This window comes from Scomber japonicus, chromosome 2 (genome assembly GCF_027409825.1).
Source record: "Scomber japonicus isolate fScoJap1 chromosome 2, fScoJap1.pri, whole genome shotgun sequence".
Taxonomy (NCBI): domain Eukaryota; kingdom Metazoa; phylum Chordata; class Actinopteri; order Scombriformes; family Scombridae; genus Scomber; species Scomber japonicus.
Genome location: NC_070579.1, coordinates 1,355,655 through 1,381,850, shown reverse-complemented (window position 1 = coordinate 1,381,850; position 26,196 = coordinate 1,355,655). Strand labels below are relative to the sequence as shown.

Below are 26,196 nucleotides of genomic sequence, written 5' to 3'. Positions count from 1 at the left end.
GAGTTTGAGTTTAATCTGAACTATTTTAACCGTTTAAATTATTTTCAGACGAGCTAAAAAAAAAAAAAAAAAACTTCCACGAGTTTTCTTGATTCTGGTAAAATGAGAAAAGTCGTAAATGTTCCCTGAAAGCTTCGAACGTTCTGCCAGCTGCAGTTTGTCAGTCTCAGTAAAGCTGTAAACTTTGGTCGTGACTCCTCCTCGCGCCGCCGGCCGGCGACAGAAACACACCCGACGGAGACGAGAGGAGGAAGAGGAACAGGAACAGGAAGAGGAAGAGGAACAGGAAGAGGATGAGGAAAGAAAAGTGTGGAGGATCTGTGGTCATGCTCTTCATTCATACATTCACATAAATGGGAATCATTAATGTCGAGTCATCGTCCGACACACCCGGGACGACGCTCTGTGACAGAGTAATGGACCCGCCCAACAATATATATATATATGCTTTAAACCCCGCCCACTGACAGAAAGGAAATTACATCACACGGCGGCGGCGTCTGCGTCTACAGCGAGTCCTTGAACCTAGCGCCAGCACGGCCAGGAACCGGCTAAACAAACCGCTTACGTCTCAAAACCGTCTGGAAACGAGCAGAAGGAGGTGAAGAAGAGGAAGAGGAGGAGGAGGGAGAGGAAGAGGAGGAGGAGGAGGAAGAGGAGGAGGGATAAATGTGACAGAGGCCAGGAGGAGTGCTGCTAGTTTTTCTTCTTGACGTTGTTGTTTGAGGCGAGTCGAGGTCGCGGCGTCGGGATCAGGCTCCCCAACGGGACTCGACTCCGAGCCACCTCGAAGAGTTTGAAGAAGAGCTGGAGGAAAGAAGGAGAAGAAGAAGGAGGGTTAGAGTACTCTGATTACTTTTTAACACGTTAGCGCCACAGTTGAAGTCCTGCTGTTATGATGATGCTTCAGACTTGGCTGTGTGATGATGCTAAAGTAATCTATTACTGTTCTCACAAGGTAACTAGTTACTTTATAGTGGAGCTAGTTACTTTATAAGGTAACTAGTTACTTTATAATGGAGCTAGTAACTTTATAATGGAGCTAGTTACTTTATAATGTAGCTAGTTACTTTATAATGTAACTAGTTACTTTATAATGGAGCTAGTTACTATATAATGGAGTTAGTTACTTTATAATGTAACTAGTAACTTTATAATGTAACTAGTTACTTTATAATGTAGCTAGTTACATTATAAAGTAACTAGCTACTTTATAATGTAACTAGTTACTTTATAATGTAACTAGCTACTTTATAATGGAGCTAGTTACTTTATAAAGGTAACTAGTTACTATATAATATAATTAGTTACTTTATAAAGGTAACTAGTTACTTTATAATGGAGCTAGTTACTTTATAATGGAGCTAGTTACTATATCATATAACTAGTTACTTTATAAAGGTAACTAGTTACTTTATAATGGAGCTAGTTACTTTATAATGGAGCTAGTTACTATATCATATAACTAGTTACTTTATAAAGGTAACTAGTTACTTTATAATGTAACTAGTAACTTTATAAAGGTAACTAGTTAATATATAATGGAGCTAGTTACATTATAAAGTAACTAGTTACTTTATAATGTAACTAGCTACTTTATAATGGAGCTAGTTACTTTATAAAGGTAACTAGTTACTTTATAATGGAGCTAGTTACTTTACAATGGAGCTAGTTACTTTATAATGTAGCTAGTTACATTATAAAGTAACTAGCTACTTTATAATGTAACTAGTTACTTTATAATGTAACTAGCTACTTTATAATGGAGCTAGTTACTTTATAAAGGTAACTAGTTACTATATAATATAATTAGTTACTTTATAAAGGTAACTAGTTACTTTATAATGTAACTAGTTACTTTATAATGGAGCTAGTTACTTTATAAAGGTAACTAGTTACTTTATAATGTAGCTAGTAACTTTATAATGGAGTTAGTTACTTTATAATGTAACTAGTAACTTTATAAAGGTAACTAGTTAATATATAATGGAGCTAGTTACATTATAAAGTAACTAGTTACTTTATAATGTAACTAGTAACTTTATAAAGGTAACTAGTTAATATATAATGGAGCTAGTTACTTTATAAAGGTAACTAGTTACTTTATAATGGAGCTAGTTACTTTACAATGGAGCTAGTTACTTTATAATGGTAACTAGTTACTTTATAATGGAGCTAGTTACTTTACAATGGAGCTAGTTACTTTATAATGGAGCTAGTTACTTTATAAAGGTATCTAGCTACTTTATAATGTAACTAGTTACTTTATAATGGAGCTAGTTACTTTATAATATAACTAGCTACTTTATAATGAAGCTAGTTACTTTATAATGGAGCTAGCTACTTTATAATGAAGCTAGTTACTTTATAAAGGTAACTAGTTACTTTATAATGGAGCTAGTTACTATATAATGTAGCTAGCTACTTCATAAGGGTAACTAGCTACTTTATAATGTAGCTAGTTACTTTATAAAGGTAACTAGTTACTTTATAATGAAGCTAGTTACTTTATAATGGAGCTAGCTACTTCATAAGGGTAACTAGCTACTTTATAATGTAGCTAGTTACTTTATAAAGGTAACTAGCTACTTTATAATGGAGCTAGTTACTTTATAATGGAGCTAGTTACTTTATAATGGAGGTAACTTTGTAATGTAATTAGTTACTGTTAAACACATGATGACAGTATCGGTGTCGCCCCCCTGTGGAGACTCTTAAACGTGTGATTCTGTAGTTTTGGGTTTTTTAGTCACAGCTGTTAAATGAAGTTAAACGTCTCTGGGCTTCGGTTCTGTAACTCACCTTTCGTGGAGTCCTCTGTGAGCGTTGAGAGATAAAACAAAGAGGACAGATTAGAGGAAGAGCTTTTTTCCTTCCTCCCACCTTTTCTTCCTCCCTCCCTCCCTTCTTTCCTTCCTCCCATCATTCCTCCCTCCCTCCCTCCCTTCCCTCCCTCCTTCCCTCCCTCCGTCTGCAGGTAGCGATCTCTCACCTTCCTTCCTTCCTTCCTCCCTCCCTCCTTCCGTCCGTCCCTCCCTCCCTTCCTTCCTCTCTCCCTTCCTTTCTCCATCCCTCCCTCCCTCCCTTCCGTCTTTCTGCAGGTAGCGATCGCTCACCTTCCTCCCTCCCTCTCTCCTTTCCTCCCTTCCTTCCCTCCCTCCCTCCGTAGGTAGCGATCTCTCACCTTCCTCCCTCCCTCTCTCCTTTCCTCCCTCCTTCCTTCCCTCCCACCCCTCCTTCCCTCCCTCCCTCCTTCCTTCCTTCCCTCCCTCCATCTGCAGGTAGCAAGCTCTCACCTTCCTTCCTTCCCTCCCATCCCTCCCTCCTTCCGTCCGTCCCTCCCTTCCTTTCTCCCTCCTTCCCTTCCTTTCTCCCTCCCTTCTTTCTGCAGGTAGCGAGTTCTCACCTTCCTCCCTCCCTCTCTCCTTTCCTCCCTTCCCTCCCACCCCTCCTTCCCTCCCTCCCTCCCTCTCTCCTTTCCTCCCTTCCTTCCTCCCTCCCTCCCTCCCTCCTCCCTCTCTCCCTCCCTCCCTCCTTCTTCCCTCCATCTGCAGGTAGCAAGCTCTCACCTTCCTTCCTTCCCTCCCATCCCTCCCTCCTTCCGTCCGTCCCTCCCTCCCTTCCTTCCTCTCTCCCTTCCTTCCTCCCTCCCTCCCTTCCGTCTTTCTGCAGGTAGCGAGTTCTCACCTTCCTCCCTCCCTCTCTCCTTTCCTCCCTTCCTTCCCTCCCACCCCTCCTTCCCTCCCTCCCTTCCTTCCTCCCTCCCTCCTTCCCTCTCTCCCTTCCTTTCTCCCTCCCTCCCTTCCTTTCTCCTTTCCTCCCTCCGTCCCTCCCTCCCTTCCGTCTTTCTGCAGGTAGCGATCTCTCACCTTCCTCCCTCCCTCTCTCCTTTCCTCCCTTCCTTCCCTCCCTCCCCTCTCTCCCTCCCTCCGTAGGTAGCGATCTCTCACCTTCCTTCCTTCCCTCCCTCCCTCCTTCCCTCCATCCCTCTCTCCCTCCCTCCCTCCCTCCCTCCGTAGGTAGCGATCTCTCACCTTCCTCCCTCCCTCTCTCGTTTCCTCCCTTCCTTCCGTCTTTCTGCAGGTAGCGATCTCTCACCTTCCTCCCTCCCTCTCTCCTTTCCTCCCTCCCTCCCCTCCCACCCCTCCTTCTCTCCCTCCCTCCGTAGGTAGCGATCTCTCACCTGCTCCCACAGCGTCTCCGCCACCTGGTCGATGACTCCGCCCACCTCGCGGTACTCTCCGGAGTACTTGGCGTAGGCCCAGACGCAGAGCGCGGTGAGAGCCAGGCCCATCAGCAGGTTGCACAGCGTGGCCACCGAGCTGATGCCCAGGAAGCCGGTGACCAGCGACGTCACGTACATCACGAACATCACGGCGAACAGCGTGGCGGGCGTCCGCGCCGCGTAGAAGATGTTCTTGCCGTCGTTGTGCTTGCTGAAGTTGGCGTAGACCTCGTCCAGCTCCGCCTCCAGCTGCTCCTGGTAGCGCCGGCAGAACTCCTCGCCGCCCATCTTCTTCACCGAGCGGAAGTGACGCACCGACGCCTGGCGGAGCTCCGCGTGCCGACACTCCAGCTCCACCGGGGAGATGTAGGGCTTGTCTCCGCCGCAGACCTGAGTAAAGACACAAATTAGTTTACAGCTGGGCGGTACGACCAGAAATTATCACAGCATTTTTCAAAATAAAAGCAGTAGCATGCATAATCAGCTGTTCACCACATCTTCTACTGGTCTATTTCTATTTCAGACTCATCTCCCATTTTGTCGTCTCCCGGGAATCTCTCGTAATTTACAGCCTCAACTTTGTTTGTTAATGATAAGAAGGAGAGCACACTAACAAAGGTTTTATTTTGAAAAGCTTAGACAGGAAGCCACCGCAGCTCCATTAGTTTGACAGAAGCTGAAACACAGTGAAATGTTTTAACTGTAAATAAAAGTGCTGGATTAGTTTAGAGCTGGGAGGTATGACCAGATATGTATATCACAGTGTTTTTCAAAATAAAAGCAGTATTTTTTTTCCATGCATAATCAGCTGTTCTTCTGATCTTCTACTAGATTGACTCAGGACGGACTATTTTACTGTCAGGATGAGTTAATATTAGTAATATCAGAGCTGCCAACATTCCTGTTTGACCAAAAATGTATAATCACAGCATTTTTCAAAATAAAAGCAGATTCACGGTATATGACAGTACTTGTGCTGTTCACAACATCATCTACTGGTCTATTTCTATTTTTGACTCATCTCCTGTTTTGTCTTTTCTCCCGTAATTTACAGCCCCAACTTTGTTCGTTAATAATAGTAAGTTTTATTTTGAAAGCTCAGACAGGAAGCCGCTGCAGCTCCGTTAGTTTGACAGAAGCTGAAACACACAGAGAAATGTTTGAAGTTTCCAGCCTGCATCAGACGATGCTGAGTTTACTGACTGATTATTAAAAACCAGGAAGTGACGTGTGAACTGTCGTCATGGTAACCAGCTCGGCAGAAACAAGTTTCAAACAATAAAATGTGACTTTTAGACCGGAGATCAGCTGCTGCTCTGATTTTCACACTGTAATGTGCTTTAGCGACCACCAGGTGGCACAAAAAAGCAAATATACTGTAGAATGAGGACAACAGGTCAAAGTTCAGCAGTTTGAAGTAAAAGAAGATAACGTCTCCATGTGAGGACGCAGGAAGTTAAAGATCAACTCAGCCCTAAAAACACTCTGAATGCTCCACTCTGATTGGCTCCAAACCAGCTGTGATGTCATAAAAACCTGTCCTGACAACTTCAACAGGAAGTGATGCGTTACCTGCTCTAACACCTTCAGCAGGTGGACAAACAGGAAGTGATGCGTTACCTGCTCTAACACCTTCAGCAGGTGGACAAACAGGAAGTGATGCGTTACCTGCTCTAACACCTCCAACAGGTGAACAGACAGGAAGTGATGCGTTACCTGCTCTAACACCTTCAGCAGGTGGACAAACAGGAAGTGATGCGTTACCTGCTCTAACACCTCCAACAGGTGAACAGACAGGAAGTGATGCGTTACCTGCTCTAACACCTCCAGCAGATGGACAAACAGGAAGTGATGCATTACCTGCTCTAACACCTCCAACAGGTGGACAAACAGGAAGTGATGCGTTACCTGCTCTAACACCTCCAACAGGTGGACAAACAGGAAGTGATGCGTTACCTGCCCTAACACCTTCAGCAGATGGACAAACAGGAAGTGATGCGTTACCTGCTCCATGCTCTTGTTGTATAGGTCTTTGGCTCCGGCGACGGCTGCGAGGTTATTGGCTTCAGCCGTTGCCTAGGTAACAGACGACACAACAAATTCAATACCACACATCATATCAGACGACACAACAGTCCCGTTAATATCGATATATTTATATATTTAATACAACATTTAGTATTTAACTGAGTCACTTCATTTAGTCTTTACTGATATCAGTTTATTAACAGTAGCTGCTGTTAAACTTCTAATGTGTCAGATATAGAAATATTACACTTTAAATATCAGATCATTAAAGTTTTAACTCTCAGACACTCTGGAGGAAAATAACATTAACCCTCCTGTTGTCTTCGAGTCAAGGAAGGAAGGGAGGAAGAAGGAAGGAAGGAAGAAGGAAGAAGGAAGGGAAGGAGGAAGAAGGAAGGTAAGGAGGGAGGAAGGAAGGAAGGGTGGACGAAGGAAGGAAGGAAGGACAGGAGGAAGAAGGAGGGAAGAAGGAAGAAGGAAGGGAAGGAGGAAGAAGGAAGGTAAGGAGGGAGGAAGGAAGGAAGGGTGGACGAAGGAAGGAAGGAAGGACAGGAGGAAGAAGGAAGGAAGGGAGGAAGAAGGAAGGAAGGAAAGAAGGAAGTAAGGAAGGAAAGGAGGAAGAAGGAAGGAAGGAAAGGAGGAAGAAGGAAGGAAGGGAGGAAGAAGGAAGGAAAGAAGGGAAGAAAAGAAGGAGGAAGGAAGGAAAGAAGGAACAGTCAAAACAGACGGGGTCAGTTTGACCCAGCAGGACGACAGGAAGGTTAAACACTTAATAATGTGATTAAATGTTGTATATTTCTGTCTGTCTGACGGTTTAAGAGCTTTAAATGAAGCAATTTATGATAAAACCAGACTCTAGATTCTCTCTCTGAGGATCGGGTCAAAGTTCAGCCGTATTATAGTAAATATAAATATTAATATTGTGTTCTAACAGGAGAAAGGAAGTCTGAATGATTATTGATCTTTCTAAAACAATAATGGAAGTCTGACTGGTTTAAAGACACTTAATTTCTGGATGGCAGGAAGGGAGGGAGGAAGGAAGAAAGGAAGGGAGGGAGGAAGGGGAAGGAGGAAGGAAGGGAGGGAGGAAGGAAGAAAGGAAGGGAGGGAGGAAGGGGAAGGAGGAAGGAAGGGAGGGAGGGAAGGAGGAAGAAAGGAAGGGAGGGAGGAAGGGGAGGGAGGATTTGTTCTTTTCTTAATTTGTGACATTACGTGCCACTACAAAAATATATTTTAAAAAGAACTGAATTATTGGTATGTTTTAATATTAATTATTGAAATTCTTTACTCACAAGCCGAATTCCTCAAAGTGAGTCTAAAGTTTCAAAGTATGACCTTAAATCTTTAAATCCAGTCAGTGAGATTTAATTCATTGTAGAATATTTTTATCTGACTGACGAAACAAAAAACTAAAGTTTGTAAAAATTAAAAATGAAAAAGTGAATCTAAGATCAGATTCAGCTCGAATCAGATTATTTTAGTTTATTTCAGCTGCTGTCATGATGTAAAGCGTCCAGCAGGTGGAGCTGTTGGAGAGTAACAGTAATGATGATGATGATGATGATGATGATGATGATGATGATGAAGAAGGACTGACCTGCAGCATGGACTTGGGGTGAGGAAGCTCCTCTCCCTGATAGATCTTCATGTAGGCCTGAAACACAACAACACTTTTTACTTCTGTGGCAAAAAACTAAAGAATAAAACAGATTAGTGAAAGTTTTAAACAACATTAAATAAATTCTCTCTTTTTTAAAATTTATTCCTCCTTTTTTTTTTTAATTGATTTATTTACTTACATATTTTTATTTTTATTTTTTTATTTTATTTTATTTTATTTCATTTTATTTTATTTTATTTTATTTTTATTTTATTTTATTTTATTTCATTATTATTTTTCTTCTAATTTATTCTTGGTTATTGTTTTTTTGGAGTTTTTTTTTGGTGTCTAGTTGTTTGTGAAGAAAAAGTTTATACCTTGTTTCTGTGTATTAATCTTAAAAATCAATAAAAATTAAGTTAAAAAAATACAAAAAACTAAAGAATAAAACAGATTAGTGAAAGTTTTAAATAACATTAAATAAATTCTGTCAAGTTTCAACGGTTTGTGGTAAAATATCTGAACTGAAGATAGCTAAGGCCCTACGGTTGCTAAGGGCAGCTAAGGCCCTACGGTTGCTAAGGGCAGCTAAGGCCCTACGGTTGCTAAGGGCATCTAAGGCCCAGCAGTTGCTGAGGGCAGCTAAGGCCCAGCAGTTGCTGAGGGCAGCTAAGGCCCAGCAGTTGCTAAGGGCAGCTAAGGCCCTACGGTTGCTAAAGGCAGCTAAGACCCAGCAGTTACTAAGGGCAGCTAAGGCTCCACGGTTACTAAGGGCAGCTAAGGCCCTACGGTTGCTAAGGGCAGCTAAGTTGTTGTTGCTAACTAGTTGCCATGGAGACACCTTGAAGTAGTGCAGCAGGTCTCTGCAGGTGATCTTCACTCCTCCGATCTCCTTCTCCACAAGATTCTCTGGAGAGAGCAGCGTCGGGACGAGATTCACCAGCTCCGTCTGGAAGTCTCCGTCAATGTCTGCACACACACACACACACACACACACACACACACACACACACACACACACATTATTCTGATGTCTGGATTAGTAACTACAGATTATAAATTAATCTGGTTTCTATTAAAAGTAAAATTCAGACTGCAGAATACCTAACCCTAACCCTGGCGTTGGTTCCTCTCACCTCTGAGCCGGCCGTCAAAGTGCGGGTTTGTCGCCACCTTGAGGCCCGGATGCGGCAGCAGGAAGCAGCTGATGTTGGAGAAGCAGGAGTGGATGTGTTTCCTGACGTTCTGCAGCTCCTCGTGTTGGTTCTGCTTCACCTGAACACATTAAAAACGCGTAAAAAACACGTAAAAAAACACGTAAAAAAACACGTAAAAACACGTAAAAACACGTAAAAAACACGTTAAAACACGTTAAAACACGTTAAAACACGTAAAAAACACGTAAAAAACACGTAAAAAACAAAAAACAAAAAACACGTTAAAAATGTAAAAAACACGTAAAAAAACAAAAAACACGTAAAAACCACGTAAAACCACGTAAAAACACATTAAATACACATTAAAAACACGTAGAAAACACATTACAACACGTTAAAACACGTTGAGACCAGGCGGGGAGTTCCAGTCCTCTGAAATGAGTCCAACCAGGAAGTAACTTAGAGCTGCATTCTATCAAAAGGCCACCAGGGGGCGACCGTCTCTATACAAGTCAATGGAGAATTCACCAACTTCTCACTTGATTTCTAACCTCAGTAAACGTTTTCAAAATGTGTTTATGGTCTCAATCGCTAGTTTAAAGCCTTCTTCAATGCAGTATGATGTTCATTTGGGACATTTTGGCCTCCCTGATTTTATATGTGACGATAAAGCAGGGTATGCATTAGGGGGCGGGGCTACGTCCTGATTGACAGGTTGATTGACCAATGTCCTCGAGATCCAGCCCTCGTAACCATAGCAACCTCCCCGCTCCGCCGTTGGCCCCGCCTCATGCCCATATAAGTAGAATCCATGTTTTTATTTTTCCCAGCATGCACCTGAAATTTTCAAGATGGCGCTGCCTAGATTAGAAACTATTGGCTTCCGAGCAGCAGTCCACAAACCAATGGGTGACGTCACGGATGTTACGTCCATTTCTTTTATACAGTCTGTGGGTAAAGCGGTGACCAAACTGCTGAAACTGACCTGCAGGCGTTTCTCCAGGAAGCTCTGTCCTCCCTCCAGACCGTACGGATGCTCGTAAGGATAGCTCCAGTCTCTGATCAGGAACATCAGCGTCTGATCAGAGAGAGACACTCAAGTTATTGATCGGCATCAAAAAAATCACTCAAACACAAAACAAACAATCTGATTACAGCGTTCAGTCGGTTTAATACTAAATGAATCCAAAGTTACAACAAGTCAGAATCTAACAATCCTTTCCAAAGGTTTAATAGAAGCTGAACGATCCTGAATATGAGCAGCAGCTACCTGGAAAGGTTTCTCGTAGACTTCCTCCATCGCCAGCCGTCCGTACTCAGTGAAGAGCTGCAGACAGGAAACAAACATCTCAGCCTCAAATATGACTCCACAGCGCAGTCATGAAGCTCGATCAGTATCTGACATCACATAGTATATAAAGTATAAAGTAGTATTTGGGGACTTGTTGCACTTTTGTGTTGATATAAAATCAGAAACAGGAAGACGAAGTCAGTCCCAGCAGTTTGATTGACAGCTGAGCTCTGAGCTGGAGACCAAACATGGAAGAGAAACATCTGAGTGTGAGCTGAACTGCAGGTCATCCTCATGTATTCCTCTCTTCACTCACAGCTTTAAACCTACAGCAGCTTTAACTGAAGCAGGATGTTTAATAGTCTGTTTGTTTCAAACAAATATTGCTCAGGAGAAATGGCTGGAAATGTTAGCAGGCTCTGGGAAGTATGTAAAAGAGGCGCGAGGGAAATACAAGATTATACACAGATATTACCATACCCCTGTGAGATTGCATAGAATGAAACTATTGAATGACAACAAGTGTTGGAAATGTAAAACAGGACTGGGAACTTTTTTGCACTGTATATGGGAGTGTACATTAGTGGCTCCATTCTGGGTAGAGGTTGTGGACTTCCTAAGAGAATGGTGTGGTTCAGCAGTCCCCCTGACTCCTGTCATGTGTCTTATAGGGGACAGGTATCAGTTACCAAATATACCTAAAGGAACATTTTCTGTTATCATGGTGGGCCTGATTACAGCTTCCAGAGTGATTCTAAGACATTGGAAAACGGCTGTGTCTCCAAATATGAGGGAGTGGTTGGGTGCAATGGTGGAGACAGCATCCTATGAAGCTATGCTCAGTCGATTGAAAGGCAAAGAGGAAGACGGGATGAGCTCTTGGGAACTCTTTTGGAGCTACACAAAGCAGACCAGAGACTAAACACCTTATATCATCTATCTGGAGTACTCCGTTTCCTTCCATGTGGATTTCCTATGGGCCATGTTTGTCTGGATTTGATAATATTTCCTTTCTGTATGTGAAAAGATGTCAACACCAAAACGCACAAAAGAAAACGTGTATCTTGAACCTGTACCTATTTGTGTATTCCTTAAAAGTTCAATAAAAATTTGAATGACAAAAAAAATAGTCTGTTTGTTTCATTCTGACCTGGAGATGCTGCAGATCGTCTTCCTGGACGTTCTGGGACAAATTATAAACCTGAAACACAGAAACAAGAAGGATCTGAGAGCTGGAACCCGGACCAGGACTAAAACCTTTAAACCTTTAAACCTCAGACACCGTGAGAAAGATGAGCTGACCTGCACCGAGCTGGTCATGGTGCTCAGAGCGAACAGCGTGGCGCAGTCTTTGATGGTCGACTGGCTGTCAAACGCCCCCTGGGTGTCCATCAGGAGAACTGCAACCTGGAAACACAGCAGACAGTACTATCAAACTGATAGGGAGGGAGGGAGGAAAGGAGGGAGGAAGGAAGGAAGGGAGGAGAACTGCAACCTGGAAACACAACAGACAGTACTATCAGACTGATGGCCTCGGGGTAAGGAAGGGAGGGAGGGAGGGAGGAAGGGAGGAAGGGAAGGAGGAAAGGAAGGAGGGAGGGAGGAACACCTGCCAGACAACAGACAGTACTATTAACAGACCATCCTCGAGTCAAGGGAGGAAGGAGGGAGGAAGGGAGGGAGGAAAGGAAGGGAGGAAGGGAAGGAGGGAGGGAAGGAGGGAGGGAGGGAGGGAGGAAGGAAGGAAGACCTGCCAGACAACAGACAGTAATATCAGACTGATGTAATAAGGAGGGAGGGAGGAAGGAAGGGAGGAAGGAAGGAGGGGGGGGGGGGAAAGGAAGGGAGGAAGGAAGGGAGGAGAACTGCAACCTGCCAGACAACAGACAGTACTATCAGACTGTTCCTCCAGGCAAGGGAGGAAGGAGGGAGGGAAGGAAGGAAGGGAGGGAGGAAGGAAGGAAGACCTGCCAGACAACAGACATTACTATCAGACTGATGGCCTCCAGGCAAGGAAGGAAAGGAGGGAGGAAAGGAAGGCAAGGAAGGAAAGGAGGGAGGAAAGGAGGGAGGGAGGGAGGAAGGAAGGGAGGGAGGAAGGAAAGGAGGAAGAAAGGGAGGAAAGGAGGAAGGAAGGAAGGAAAGGAATAAGGAAGGAAAGAAAGGAGGAAGGAAAGGAGGAAGAAAGGGAGGAAAGGAGGAAGGAAAGAAAGGAGGAAGGAAGGGAGGGAGGAAGAAGGAAGGAAAGGAGGAAGAAAGGGAGGAAAGGAGGAAGGAAAGGAGGAAGGAAAGAAAGGAGAAAGGAAGGGAGGGAGGAAGAAGGAAGGAAAGGAGGAAGAAAGGGAGGAAAGGAAGAAAGGAAATAAAGAGGGAGGGAGGGAGGGAGGGAGGGAGGAAGGAAGGAAGGAAGGAAAGAAGGAAGGACAGAAGGAAGGAAGGAAGGGAGGAACAAAGGAACAGTGAAAACAGATGGCTTAACAGAAAGTCACTATAAATGTGAATGTGTAATGAAGGAAGGGAGGAAGGAGGGAGGAAGGAAGGAGGAAGGAAGGAAGGAAGGATGGGGTCAGGAACCTTGCAGCCGTCGGGTTTCTCCACCACGAACACTTCGCTCCAGGCGAGGATCCCCGTCGTCTCTCGCTCGCAGCCGCCTCGCCAGGTGAAGCCGGTCAGAGGGTCGTCATCGCCGCCGATCCACGAACGAGTCGACTGGAGAGGAAACAGAGAGGAAACGTTAAAATCAGAGTCAGAGACAGGAAGGAAGGAAGGAAACGTTAAAGCTCTGACTTCATGAGAGGAAACAGAGAGGAAACGTTACAACCAGAGTCAGAGACAGGAAGCTCAACTGGATGGACGATATATAAAGCTCAGAGATGATAAGTGTTTGTGGTTTTATCCCTCCTGTTGTCCTCGAGTCAAGGAAGGAAGGGAGGAAGAAGGAAGGAGGGAAGGAAGGAGAAGAAGGAAGGGAGGAAGAAGGAAGGAAAGGAGGAAAGGAGGACCGAGGAAAGAAGGAAGGAAGGAAGGAAGGTAGGAGCGAGCGAGGGAGGGAGGGAGAAAGGAAAAGAGGTGGAAGAAGAAGAAGAAGGTCCTTCTTTCTTTCCTTCCTCCCTTCCTCTTTTCCTTACGTCCTTCCTTCCTCCCTCCCTTCCTTCCAAAGTTTTTATGGTTACACCAATTAGACATTTTTACCATAATCCTCTAATATATTCTCTCTAAATGGATTTCATGTTTTAACCCTTTACATTTAAACTAAACCACATGGAGACTGGGGTTAGAGTCTACTGGTGTAACTGGGAGAGGAAACGTTAAAACCAGGGTCAGAAACCCTAACCCTTCCTCTCTTTCTTCTTTCCTTCCTCTCTTCCTTCCTTCCTCTTTCTTCCTTCCTCCCTTTATTACTTCCTTCCTTCCTTCCTTCCTTCCTCTCTTTATTCCTTCCTTCCTTCCTCCCTTCCTCTCTTTATTCCTTCCTTCCTTCCTTCCTTCCTTCCTTCCTCTCTTTATTCCTTCCTTCCTTCTTTCCTTCCTCTCTTTATTCCTTCCTTTCCTCCCTCCTTCCTTAAGTGGACTTATACTAATAATGACTTCATTTAAAACATATAAATGTTTCCTGGTCTCCATGGTTACCAGATGAAATGAATTAGCTTTATTTATCTTTCTTCCTCCCTTCCTTCCTTCCTTTCCTCCTTCCTTCCTTCCTCCCTTCCTCCCTCAAGTAAGGGTTGGCAAGATGAACAATTCAAAAATATAAAAACAGCATCAGGTTTGTTAAAATGTACATTTAGTATTTTTGTTGGTTTTCTAGATAAATTGAGACTGAACTCCGCAGCAAGACATCATGGAGGTTACGCCCAGTTCAATATAATCAATATATTAAAAAAAGATCAATAAGAGAGATTTGAAATGACATTTGACCCATTTTATACCAAAAGACTGAATGCTCCTGAAAATGTCAAATGGTGTAACCACAAAATGTCAAATGGTGTAACCCAGGGGTGTCAAACATGCGGCCCGTGGACCAGAACTGGCCCGCCAAGGGGTCCATTCAGGCCGTTTTACTTCCTTCCCCCCTCCCTTCCTTCCTCCCTCCCTCCCTCCCTTCCTTCCAAAGTTTTTATGGTTACACCACTTCTTTCTTTCCTCACTTCTTCCTTCCTTCCTTCTTTCCTTCCTCTTTTCCTCCCTCCCTCTCTCCTTACTCCTTTCCTTCCTTCCTTCCAAAGTTTTTATGGTTACACCACTTAGACATTTTAATATATTCTCTCTAAATGGATTAAAAGCAGAAATTTGATGCTGGGTCCACAAAAAAAGAATGTGTGAAGTTATTCATACGTTTATTTTCACATTTTAACCCTTTACATTTAAACTGAACCTCATGGACACTAACCTCACTAACTCAGATATATATGAGTATAACTTGTCACAGCAGGTCCTGGAAACATCTGACTGAGGGAGCCCACCATCACATGACCTGTGTGTGTGTCTCTGTGTGTGTGTGTGTGTGTGTGTGTATGTCTCTGTGTGTTACTGTGTGTGTGTGTGTGTGTGTGTGTGTGTGTGTGAGGGCTTACTCCACACATAAAGATGCTTTTATGTGAGTAGTAAGCAGCAGGTTTAGGGTTAGGAGGGTTTGGAGGGTTTGGAGGCCCAGCCACAGAGCCGGCCTTTGTGTCCGACTAAAAATCCTCTTTACAGCTGTGTGTGTGTGTTACTGTGTGTGTGTTACTGTGTGTGTGTGTGTGTGTGTGTGTGTTACTGTGTGTGTGTGTGTTACTGTGTGTGACTAAAAATCCTCTTTACAGCGAGATGAAAACCCTCCAGAATGTCCCTCGCTGCTTACCGTAGATTAACCGGGACAAAGGTCACCGTTTCCTCTGCAGGGTTTAACTCACTGCAACAACATCAGTTCTGCTCCAGTCACACACGGAAAACTCTCAGCATGGGTTTAACACTTCATGCTGTGAGCCGACACTCTACTAAAGGACTAGGAAGGACGGAAGGAAGGGAGGAAGGAAGGGAGGAAGGAAGGAAGGAAGGGAGGAAGGAAGGAAGGAAGGGAGGAAGGAAGCACACCAGAGATATTCAGTTTATTGTCTCATACGACTGGGAACAGACTGACTGTTCCTTCTTTCCTCTCTTCTTTCCTCTCTTCCTTCCTTCCTGCCTTCCTTCCTGCCTTCCTTCCTGCCTTCCTTCTTTCCTCCCTTCCTTCCTTCCTTCTTTCCTCTCTTCCTTCCTTCTTTCCTCTCTCTTTCCACTTCTTGTTAATGTAGCTGCAGATTTACTTCCTAATTGTTAAAAACTAAAAAACTAGTAAGGAAGGAAGGAAGGAAGGAAACTGCAACACCAGTTCTGCTCCCGTCATGGTTTTAACACTTCATGCTGTGTGTTTAAAAAAGAGAGCCGACAAACAGGAAGCTGGAAAATATCACAAAATCCTGATGTAGCTGAAGCACGGAGAGCTGAAACTAATCTGCTCGTCCTGTTATTGATTAACCAGTAAAACCAGTAAACTGCACCGCTGCAGCACATCTGGTCCGTCCGTCTGGTCCATGTCATTTAAAAACGCTAAAGACCGACTCGGCTCATACGTTGTCTAGGCATAGGCAGGTTACCGGTCTCAAGGTTTACCACGGTATGAAAAAGTCATGGTTTCAAAACCACTAAAATGTTCCGTCACACCGTTCCTGCGGTATGAGCGGTTTTTTTTAATGTGAAGTCTGGTCAGAGAGAGAGTGGAGGTCCCTCAGGTTTGCGTGCAGCTGCAGCGTGAAGTCCAACCCCTCCCGTACTCCGGCTGCTGTTACAAGCAGGTAGCTCTGCAGGCTGTTGCAGCGTGAAGTCCAACCCCTCCCGTACTCCGGTTGCTGTTTACAAGCAGGTAGCTCTGCAGGCTGTTGCAGCGTGAAGTCCAACCCCTCCCGTACTCCGGTTGCTGTTTACAAGCAGGTAGCTCTGCAGGCTGTTGCAGCGTGAAGTCCAACCCCTCCCGTACTCGGTTGCTGTTACAAGTAGGTAGCTCTGCAGGCTGTTGCAGCGTGAAGTCCAACCCCTCCCGTACTCCGGTTGCTGTTACAAGCAGGTAGCTCTACAGGCTGTTGCAGCGTGAAGTTCAACCCCTCCCGTACTCCGGTTGCTGTTACAAGCAGGTAGCTCTACAGGCTGTTGCAGCGTGAAGTCCAACCCCTCCCGTACTCCGGTTGCTGTTACAAGCAGGTAGCTCTTCAGGCTGTATGACGGCTGAAGGAGGCGAGCCCCCCGAACTTTCCCCCCCGTTTAAAAAGGACCAAGTCGGCTTTATTTATACTTCGGCTACCGTAAAAAGACAGACGGCCGCGGTTTGGAGGAAGAAGGTCCCGGACAGTAGCAGCGGGAGGAGTCATCAAATATGATGATGAGCAAGTCTCCAAAAACTGTTGAGATCCAGTTTTAAACTCCTGCCTGCATTTATTTATTTATTTATATTTATATTAGAAGTGTTTTTACTTTTTTCAATTATTTATGTTCTGATCTTGAGCCGCAGGTTCAGTGATTGCATTTATTTGCATTTTGTGTTTTCTCGCTAAAAATAATTCATTTATGTCGTGACTTGAGCTGCAGGTTTAGCCTCAGTTAAAGGACTGCACTTATTTTTTTATTATTTATTTAGAAATAATTCAGTTATTTTCTATTATTATTTATTTTAAATACATATTTACTAAAAATAAAAGACCGTTCAATGGAAAAAAAATCTTTTAAAAAAATGTTTAAATACAGACATTTCAATACCGTGAAACCGTGATATTTTTACCTGAGGTTATCATACCGTCAGAATCTCATACCGGCCCATGCCTAACGTTGTCTACAAAACAGGTAAAACAAACTCGATCTCCGTCCATCTGGGCTCACCATGAACTCTACCGACAACAACAGCAGCTCCTATTGGCTGCTCCCCGTTATCACTTCCTGTTCAACCCCGGAGTCGGTACATTCCCTTTCCTGGTTGATGGTTGATATTTGTAAAAGTGTTATGGTATAATAATGTCATTTTGTTTTACGATATGTAAAAATGTAAATTTGTCTCAAGCTTTGTAATCTTGGTTTGCACCTCCGGGCCACCGTAGTTTCCCCTCGATTTTATTAGTTTTGAGATCGTTTGCCCCCTAACTCGTAATCACGATCACATTCTGATTAATTGAGCAGCTTTAGTTTCCATGCATTGCCTCGTTAACGTAGAACGTAATGAATAATGAGCAGATGTCAGGGTTAGAGGTCTACCTGGCTGTACATGTAGTGCAGGGTTAGGGCTCAGGGTTAGGGTTAGGGGTCAGGGTCAGGGGTCTACCTGGCTGTACATGTAGTGCAGGGTTAGGGTTAGGGGTCTACCTGGCTGTACATGTAGTGCAGGGTTAGGGGTCAGGGTTAGGGTTAGGGGTCAGGGTCAGGGGTCTACCTGGCTGTACATGTAGTGCAGGGTTAGGGGTCAGGGTCAGGGTTAGTGGTCAGGGTCTACCTGGCTGTACATGAGAGTCAGGGTCAGGGGTCAAGGGTCAGGGTCTACCTGGCTGTACATGTAGTGCAGGGTTAGGGGTCAGGGGTCAGGGGTCTACCTGGCTGTACATGTAGCGCAGCATGAAGTCCAGCAGGAAGGACTTCCCCTTCCTGAAAGCTCCGGCCACGGAGACGACGACCACGTGGAGGTCCTGCACCTCCTTCTGCAGCAGCAGCCGCTCCAGCGCCTCCTCCTGCAGAGAGAACGAGTGCTCCTCCTCGTCCGCTACTACGATCTGCACCGGCCGCGCCATGCACACCTCCTCCTCCAGCAGCTCCTCCTCCTCCTCCTCCTCCTCCAGCAGATCTTCCTCTTCCTCCTCCAGCAGCTCCTCCTCTTCCTCCTCACGCCTCATCCGACACGTTTCTGATCTGGAGCCTAAAACACAGCATCAGATTTAAAACACAGGTGATCAGGAAGCTTCACCTTCTATCCATCTATATCCATTAACATTCATGTTCTATTAATGCTTCAATAAGCTAAACTTCTTCCCCGGAGTTGTCTGTGCTTTCTGGTCTCACAGGTAATCTGGGCCTGGAGACGTCCGGATGACAGATTCCAGTCCCGGACCTTCATCTCTCTCTCTCTCTCTCTCTCTCTCTCTCTCTCTCTCTCTCATCTCTGAGACATTATGATGAAGAACATCTCTGGATCATTACGACAGGTCGAGTGTTTTCAGTGAATCCCGTTACTGACTCTGATGACTTTATATTTACAGTAACGCTGAAGCTGCCTCAGTGACTCAGTTTATTATAAAACTGCTCTCAGGATCTCAGGATCATTGATCAGTCGACTCAGTGTCATAATGTTAATAACCAGAACTGAGACTAAGCATCATTTTAATTATTAATTCATTTGCTGATTATTATTATCTCAGTTCATCTGTGATTTACATAGAAATAGTATAAAGTTATGTAACAGACATGAGCAACAGATTTATCCATCTTCTTTTGAGCTTCAACAATCAGTCCGAGTATAAAGTATGAAACAAGGTGACTAAACATTATTTTAATTTATCTTCTGATTATTTTCTAAGTTCATCAGAAGTTTTCTGTTTGTCTAAAAAACTCAATTTACTGTAAAACCAAGAAAAACAAATAAGAACAATAAAATTAAACTAGGGCTGTCAGCGTTAACGCGTTAATCGTGATTAGATTAATGCAATCCATAACGCGTTATTTTTTAAAATCTCATTTCAATGTTCAAGCCTTTTTGTCCCTTCTACTCCCCCGTAGACGGCTCCTCTAGCTGTAGCGCTATGCTTTGAAGTGGCCTCCTGCAGTAAACCTACCGCGCTGATGGAAAGTAAGAGAGCTACTGGACTTTTGAACGGCTTGTTTAACTTTAAAACACTTCCAGACGCTTCAGTTGACAAGTCAAAAGTAAAATGCAACCTGTGTCAAACGGAGTTTAACTACCACCGGAGTACGTGGAGTTTGAGTTAGCACCTCCACGCTAAACACCCAGGTGCAGCCAAGCCAGCCTCAGCTCCACCAAAGGACCATTTTGGAGTGTGGGAGTCGCAGCAGAGCCGTGATTGATTCCCAGTTAAGACACTCTGGTAAGAAATGCTTTACATTATGGGCTTAAAACTGCCTTCAAATGGAAAATAACAGGATTTTAAACATGCAATTCAAAACGCCATTAATCGTAATTAACTATGGAAACTATGCGATTAATCGCGATTAAAAAAATAATCGTTTGACAGCCCTAATATCAATAAATTAGCAGCAGAATAATTAGTTTTATATCAGCGGACTCATCGCTGTAGTTTTAGTGATATATGAGATTAAATTAATGTCGTAATGACTGAAAATCTGCTGAGAATCAAATAAAAACTGAATAAAAGTTGAAAGTGAATAAAAATAAATTTACTATAAAACTTTACAGAGTGAAACATCTGATTATATTACTGCTGATATTCACAGCAGACTCTGAGCTCTCTGTGCTCCAGTCGGCCAGCAGCAGGACTATTATGGGATGGCAGTGCTGGGTTAGGGTGAGCAGGAGGCTTACAGTAAATAGACCGAGCCGCTCAGCTTCTCCTTGTACGGCAGCGTTTACACCTCACCGACCTGCAGACGGCCTCAGCTGATCCGTCCGCTTCACCTCAGGGTCACACAGCCATGAGGTCACCGAGTATTTTATTCCTCCTTCTCTCTTTCTTTCCTCACCCTTCCTTCCCTTCTTCCTTCCCCCTTCTCTCATTCTTTCCTCCTCCTTCCTTCCTTCCTTCCTTCCTTCCTTCCTTCCTTTCATCTTTCCTTCCTTCCGTCTGTCCTTCTATCCTTCCATCTCTCTTTCCTGTCTTCTTTTCCTTTCCGTCCTTCCTTCCTCCCTTTCTTCTTTCCTTCCTTCCTCTCTTCTTTCCTTGCTTCCTTCCTTCCTTCCTACCATCCTTCCTTCCTTTCATCTTTCTTTCTTTCCTTCCTTCCATCCTTCCTTCCTTTTATCTTTCCTTCCTTCCTTCCTTCCTTCCTTCCGCCCGCCCTTCTTTTCCTTTCCGTCTCTTTCCTTCCTTCCTTCCTCCCTCTCTTTCTTCTTTCCTTCCTTCCTTCCTTCCTTGCTACCATCCTTCCTTCCTTTCATCTTTCCTTCCTTCCTTCCTCCCTTCCTTTCATCTTTCCTTCCTTCCGTCTGTCCTTCTTTTCCTTTCCGTCTCTCCTTCCTTCTTTCCTTCCTTCCTTCCTTCCTTCCTTCCTTCCTTCCTTCCTTCCTTCCTTCCTTCCTCTCTCTCTTTCTTCTTTCCTTCCTTCCTTCCTCTCTTTCTTCTTTCCTTTACAGACTGATTTCTATTCCAGTGATTTAAGTCTGTGAGTTTATTTGTGCCTTCGGGGATCGAACCTGTGACCTCATCAGTGCGTGATCGCGGCTCGCTCTGATGCTGTCATGGGACTCAGCAGCCTGAGGCATCATGGGAAAAAAAACCCCCACACAGCGCCTTCATTCAGAGCGACGAGCAGCGAGTCATGTGACCACGACACGGAGATGCTGCCTCCACAATCACATATCAACCATAACATCTTCATCATCATCATCATCATCTTCATCAGAGGACGATGTGAAGAATAAAAGGTGATATAGCAGCAGTGATCCAGCCGCCATGTTTAGAGAGAGAGCAGTCAGAGAGCAGTCAGAGAGCAGCAAGCAGAACAGTCAGAGAGCAGTCAGGGAGCAGCCAGAGAACAGTCAGGGAGCAGTCAGAGAGCAGCCAGAGAGCAGTCACAGAGCAGTCAGGGAGCAGTCAGAGAGCAGTCAGGGAGCAGTCAGAGAGCAGTCAGGGAGCAGCCAGAGAGCAGTCACAGAGCAGTCACAGAGCAGTCAGAGAGCAGCCAGAGAGCAGTCACAGAGCAGCCAGAGAGCAGCCAGAGAACAGTCAGGGAGCAGTCAGAGAGCAGTCAGGGAGCAGCCAGAGAGCAGTCACAGAGCAGTCACAGAGCAGTCAGAGAGCAGCCAGAGAGCAGTCACAGAGCAGTCAGAGAGCAGTCAGAGAGCAGCCAGAGAGCAGCCAGAGAGCAGCCAGAGAGCAGCCAGAGAGCAGACAGAGAGCAGACAGAGAGCAGTCAGAGAGCAGCCAGAGAGCAGCCAGAGAGCAGCAAGCAGAGCAGTCAGAGAGCAGCAAGCAGAGCAGCAAGCAGAGCAGAAAGAGAGCAGCCAGAGAATAGAGAGCAGCAAGCAGAGCAGTCAGAGAGCAGCCAGAGAGCAGCCAGAGAGCAGTCAGAGAGCAGTCAGAGAGCAGTCACAGAGCAGTCACAGAGCAGTCAGAGAGCAGCCAGAGAGCAGTCAGAGAGCAGTCAGAGAGCAGCAAGCAGAACAGTCAGAGAGCAGTCAGAGAGCAGTCAGAGAGCAGCAAGCAGAGCAGTCAGAGAGCAGTAAGAGAGCAGCCAGAGAGCAGTCAGAGAGCAGCCAGAGAGCAGTCAGAGAGCAGACAGAGAGCAGCTAGAGAGCAGCCAGAGAGCAGTCAGAGAGCAGTCAGAGAGCAGCCAGAGAGCAGCTAGAGAGCAGCCAGAGAGCAGCCAGAGAGCAGACAGAGAGCAGTCAGAGAGCAGCCAGAGAGCAGCCAGAGAGCAGCAAGCAGAGCAGCAAGCAGAGCAGAAAGAGAGCAGCCAGAGAATAGAGAGCAGCAAGCAGAGCAGTCAGAGAGCAGCCAGAGAGCAGTCAGAGAGCAGTCAGAGAGCAGCCAGAGAGCAGTCAGAGAGCAGCAAGCAGAGCAGTCAGAGAGCAGTCAGAGAGCACCCAGAGAGCAGCCAGAGAGCAGTCAGAGAGCAGCCAGAGCTGTCAGAGAGCAGTCAGAGAGCAGCAAGCAGAGCAGTCAGAGAGCAGTCAGAGAGCAGCCAGAGAGCAGCCAGAGAGCAGTCAGAGAGCAGCAAGCAGAGCAGTCAGAGAGCAGCAAGCAGAGCAGTCAGAGAGCAGCCAGAGAGCAGTCAGAGAGCAGCCAGAGAGCAGTCAGAGAGCAGTCAGAGAGCAGCCAGAGAGCAGCCAGAGAGCAGCCAGAGAGCAGTCAGAGAGCAGTCAGAGAGCAGCCAGAGAGCAGTCAGAGAGCAGTCAGAGAGCAGCCAGAGAGCAGCCAGAGAGCAGCCAGAGAGCAGTCACAGAGCAGCCAGAGAGCAGCCAGAGAGCAGCCAGAGAGCAGTCAGAGAGCAGACAGAGAGCAGACAGAGAGCAGCCAGAGAGCAGTCAGAGAGCAGTCACAGAGCAGCCAGAGAGCAGCCAGAGAGCAGTCACAGAGCAGTCAGAGAGCAGCCAGAGAGCAGTCAGAGAGCAGTCACAGAGCAGCCAGAGAGCAGCCAGAGAGCAGCCAGAGAGCAGCCAGAGAGCAGTCAGAGAGCAGCAAGCAGAGCAGTCAGAGAGCAGCCAGCTGAACATGTCGTGGTTGTCGTGGAGACGGCAGCTGTTGAACATGCAGGTGTCCTCGTAAAAACATTAAAATCCTCTCAAATTAAAAGTTGAGTCGAGTAAATATTTGTCTGGAGCAGATCATCACACATGGACACGATCTATGAACCCAAACTGAACATTAGATTAGATTAGATTATTTTTATTTCGAATGCGTGACAAAAAAACAAAACGAAAACAGCACATAAAAAATTAAAGCACAATGTTCTCACCGAAAATAGCGAACCTACACCCGACAGAAAATATACTGCACTGTCAACCACATTCGAAAGGGAGTGGGAAGAAGTCAAAACTTATTGAATCCCACCCGCACCTCTCAAATCAGTGCTTGCCAGTTCCTAAATCCTACAATTTCCTACCAACACCATGAGCAATGTCACCATTCACATCCATACCCACTGTTATCAACACCATAAATCATTGCCACATTTCTTAACCTCCTCCACCAAAAATTCAGACTAGTGACAGAGCAGAAACAGTATCTGTGTATTTCGTATCTCATTGAACACAGCGGAGTTATTCAGTGCTGACTGTAGAGTTACACTAGAGCTGGGCGATAAGGATAAAATCATACAGCACGATATATTTTACCAATTACTTCGATATCGATGTCAGAACAACATTATAGGATGGCTATCAGTGCTGTTCACAACATATTAACACAATGAGATGTTTGATAAATAATCATCAGTAATGTGGATTTAATGACAAAGAGGGTTAAAAGTTAAACAATAGGACAATATGTTAAATTCACAACATTAATCAGCCTTTAAAAGCAGGAAATGATATCACCATATTATAATATCTACACTCTGAGACGATATCTAGTCTCATATCACGATATCAATATATTACCCAGCCCAACGTTGGCAGTCACACTTCTTACTTTTCTTATTTTACTACACTTTTAACCCTTTTAAACACATTTAAACACATTAAACACATTAAACACATTAAACACATTGACCACATTGACCAGCGCCCCCTAGAGACCGACCGTTGGAAGTGACAGCCGACCCTGCTCTCCCCTACTGCTGTAATGGGTTCATGTTTGGTAAATTAAGTATATTAACATTTTAAAGGTCAATTCTTAATCTAAATAATCTCTTCTTGTTTAGTTTATAACATGAATTCTCTGATCATCTCAGTAAATATGATATTAAAGCTGAAATATCTGACATGAACCAGTCTGACCTGCAGCCCCCGTTACACACAGCAGATAGCCAGATGCTGCCAGATGCTGCCAGATGTTTTACAGGAAGCAGTAATAAGATGTTAGCAGCAGAACAAAGAGGAAACATCTGGAAACAGCTGGAAGAAGAGCTTATTCTGCTGCAGCGTCATCTCGTTTGTGTCCATCACATAGAGAGCGAGCAGGAGGAGCAGGAGGAGCAGGAGGAGCAGCAGCACCTCCACCCCTCGCTAACATCTTCACACCTTCAACAAACATCTCCTCACCTGCAGGAAACAAGCTGTTCTGGTTGTTTCTGCTGTTTTTGTGATTCCGCTGCTTCAACCTGCTTCCCTCCGCCGCCATCTTTCCTTATAAGCCTCAGCTGACGTCACGCGATCAGCGCGGCGGCGGCGGCGGCGGCAGCGCGGTCCTAAAGAGCTACAGGTTCATGTCCGCTCATAATAAAAAATATCAAAGTTATTCATATTAAACATAATCAACGTAATTTAAATATAAATACTATTTATATTTATGATGTTAAATATTTATTAAACAAAATAAATATCTTTATTTAAAATATTAAACATACTGAGGCTGCCTACCGCTCATAATAACTATAAATAATATGTATAATGATTTAACATAATAAGTCTAAATAACATTTATATGTATTAAACATATTAAATATAAATAAGATGAATCTTTATGAAACATATTGAACATTATACTGAGGCTGTCCGCTGCTCATAATTCATAATCATTAATAAATGTTTGATGAATCTTTAATGAAGCTTTCAGAGAGCAAATGATTTGATTTATTTATGGGGGAAAAGATTCATAATCACTTTATTACGACCCAGGTTTATAGAATATGAAGAACACGACATGTTTAAATGTTGATTTTAAATTCTGTTCAAACCAAAACTAGAAAAGTTACAGCTCTGAATCCTGAAGTTAAGAGTTTAATGTTATTTAAATCTGATTATTACAGAACGGTTGTTTCATTATAAGTTAGATTAAAAGCATCAGGAAGGTTTATTAGTCCAGCTTGTTACTTTGCTTTTCTTTTAGTTGTGTCTCATAAACCTGTTTGTTCATCACACATTTATTAATAAATTAAAATCAAACCATCTGTTAAATAAACTCAGGTCAGATTTTTTACATTTGCTGGACAAAAAAAGCTGAATTTATTTCTGTGACTCACTTCATGAAAAGTTAACATCAAGTAAAATGAATCATCACTATTTTCATAGTTATTAAACGTTGTCTTCTTCTTTCTGTGAAACTAGTTCGTCTTTTCTAATCAGCGTTTTAATCAATGAATCTGAAACCAAAGCAGATCCAATTCAGCCTGAATGTCACAAGTTGTTCTTAAAGCCTCCAAAAGACCTGCTGACAGGAAACTATTATATACTACACCCAACTCTGAAAGACTCAGCTTCATTAACATGAGAAACTTCAGCTGACAGGAAAATACATTATTATTATATTATTATATAACAAACAGCAACTATAATGATTACTGAACATCTGACATCTGCTGTTAAACTAATAACTATTATATACTACTATATATACAGTTAGCTAGTTTATACTACTTTATATACAGTTAGCTAGTTTATACTACTTTATATACGGTTAGCTAGTTTACACTACTTTATATACAGTTAGCTAGTTTATACTACTTTATATACAGTTAGCTAGTTTATACTACTTTATATACAGTTAGCTAGTTTATACTACTTTATATACAGTTAGCTAGTTTACACTACTTTATATACAGTTAGCTAGTTTATACTACTTTATATACAGTTAGCTAGTTTATACTACTTTATATACAGTTAGCTAGTTTATACTACTTTATATACGGTTAGCTAGTTTACACTACTTTATATACGGTTAGCTAGTTTACACTACTTTATATACGGTTAGCTAGTTTATACTACTTTATATACGGTTAGCTAGTTTATACTACTTTATATACAGTTAGCTAGTTTACACTACTTTATATACAGTTAGCTAGTTTACACTACTTTATATACAGTTAGCTAGTTTATACTACTTTATATACAGTTAGCTAGTTTATACTACTTTATATACAGTTAGCTAGCTTACAGTACTTTATATACAGTTAGCTAGTTTATACTACTTTATATACGGTTAGCTAGTTTATACTACTTTATATACGGTTAGCTAGTTTATACTACTTTATATACAGTTAGCTAGTTTATACTACTTTATATACAGTTAGCTAGTTTATACTACTTTATATACAGTTAGCTAGTTTACAC

The 26,196-nt window shown here is 43.7% G+C and overlaps 2 protein-coding genes across 2 annotated transcripts in view; both read right to left on the bottom strand.

The window, feature by feature from the left end:
• LOC128378299 (neoverrucotoxin subunit beta-like) overlaps window positions 1–26,196 on the bottom strand; it is a 151,373-nt gene that overhangs the window by 84,554 nt on the left and 40,623 nt on the right. The window lies entirely within an intron of this gene.
• Window positions 643–18,133, bottom strand: LOC128378271 (atlastin-2-like; the record flags this gene model as incomplete). Its single annotated transcript, XM_053337733.1, has 12 exons — window positions 643–807; window positions 4,184–4,615; window positions 6,230–6,301; window positions 7,851–7,907; window positions 8,695–8,822; window positions 8,990–9,128; window positions 9,996–10,088; window positions 10,281–10,337; window positions 11,452–11,502; window positions 11,604–11,708; window positions 12,876–13,010; window positions 17,894–18,133. Coding segments are annotated over 12 exons (1,620 nt in total), but the record flags the coding sequence as incomplete, so codon positions are not given.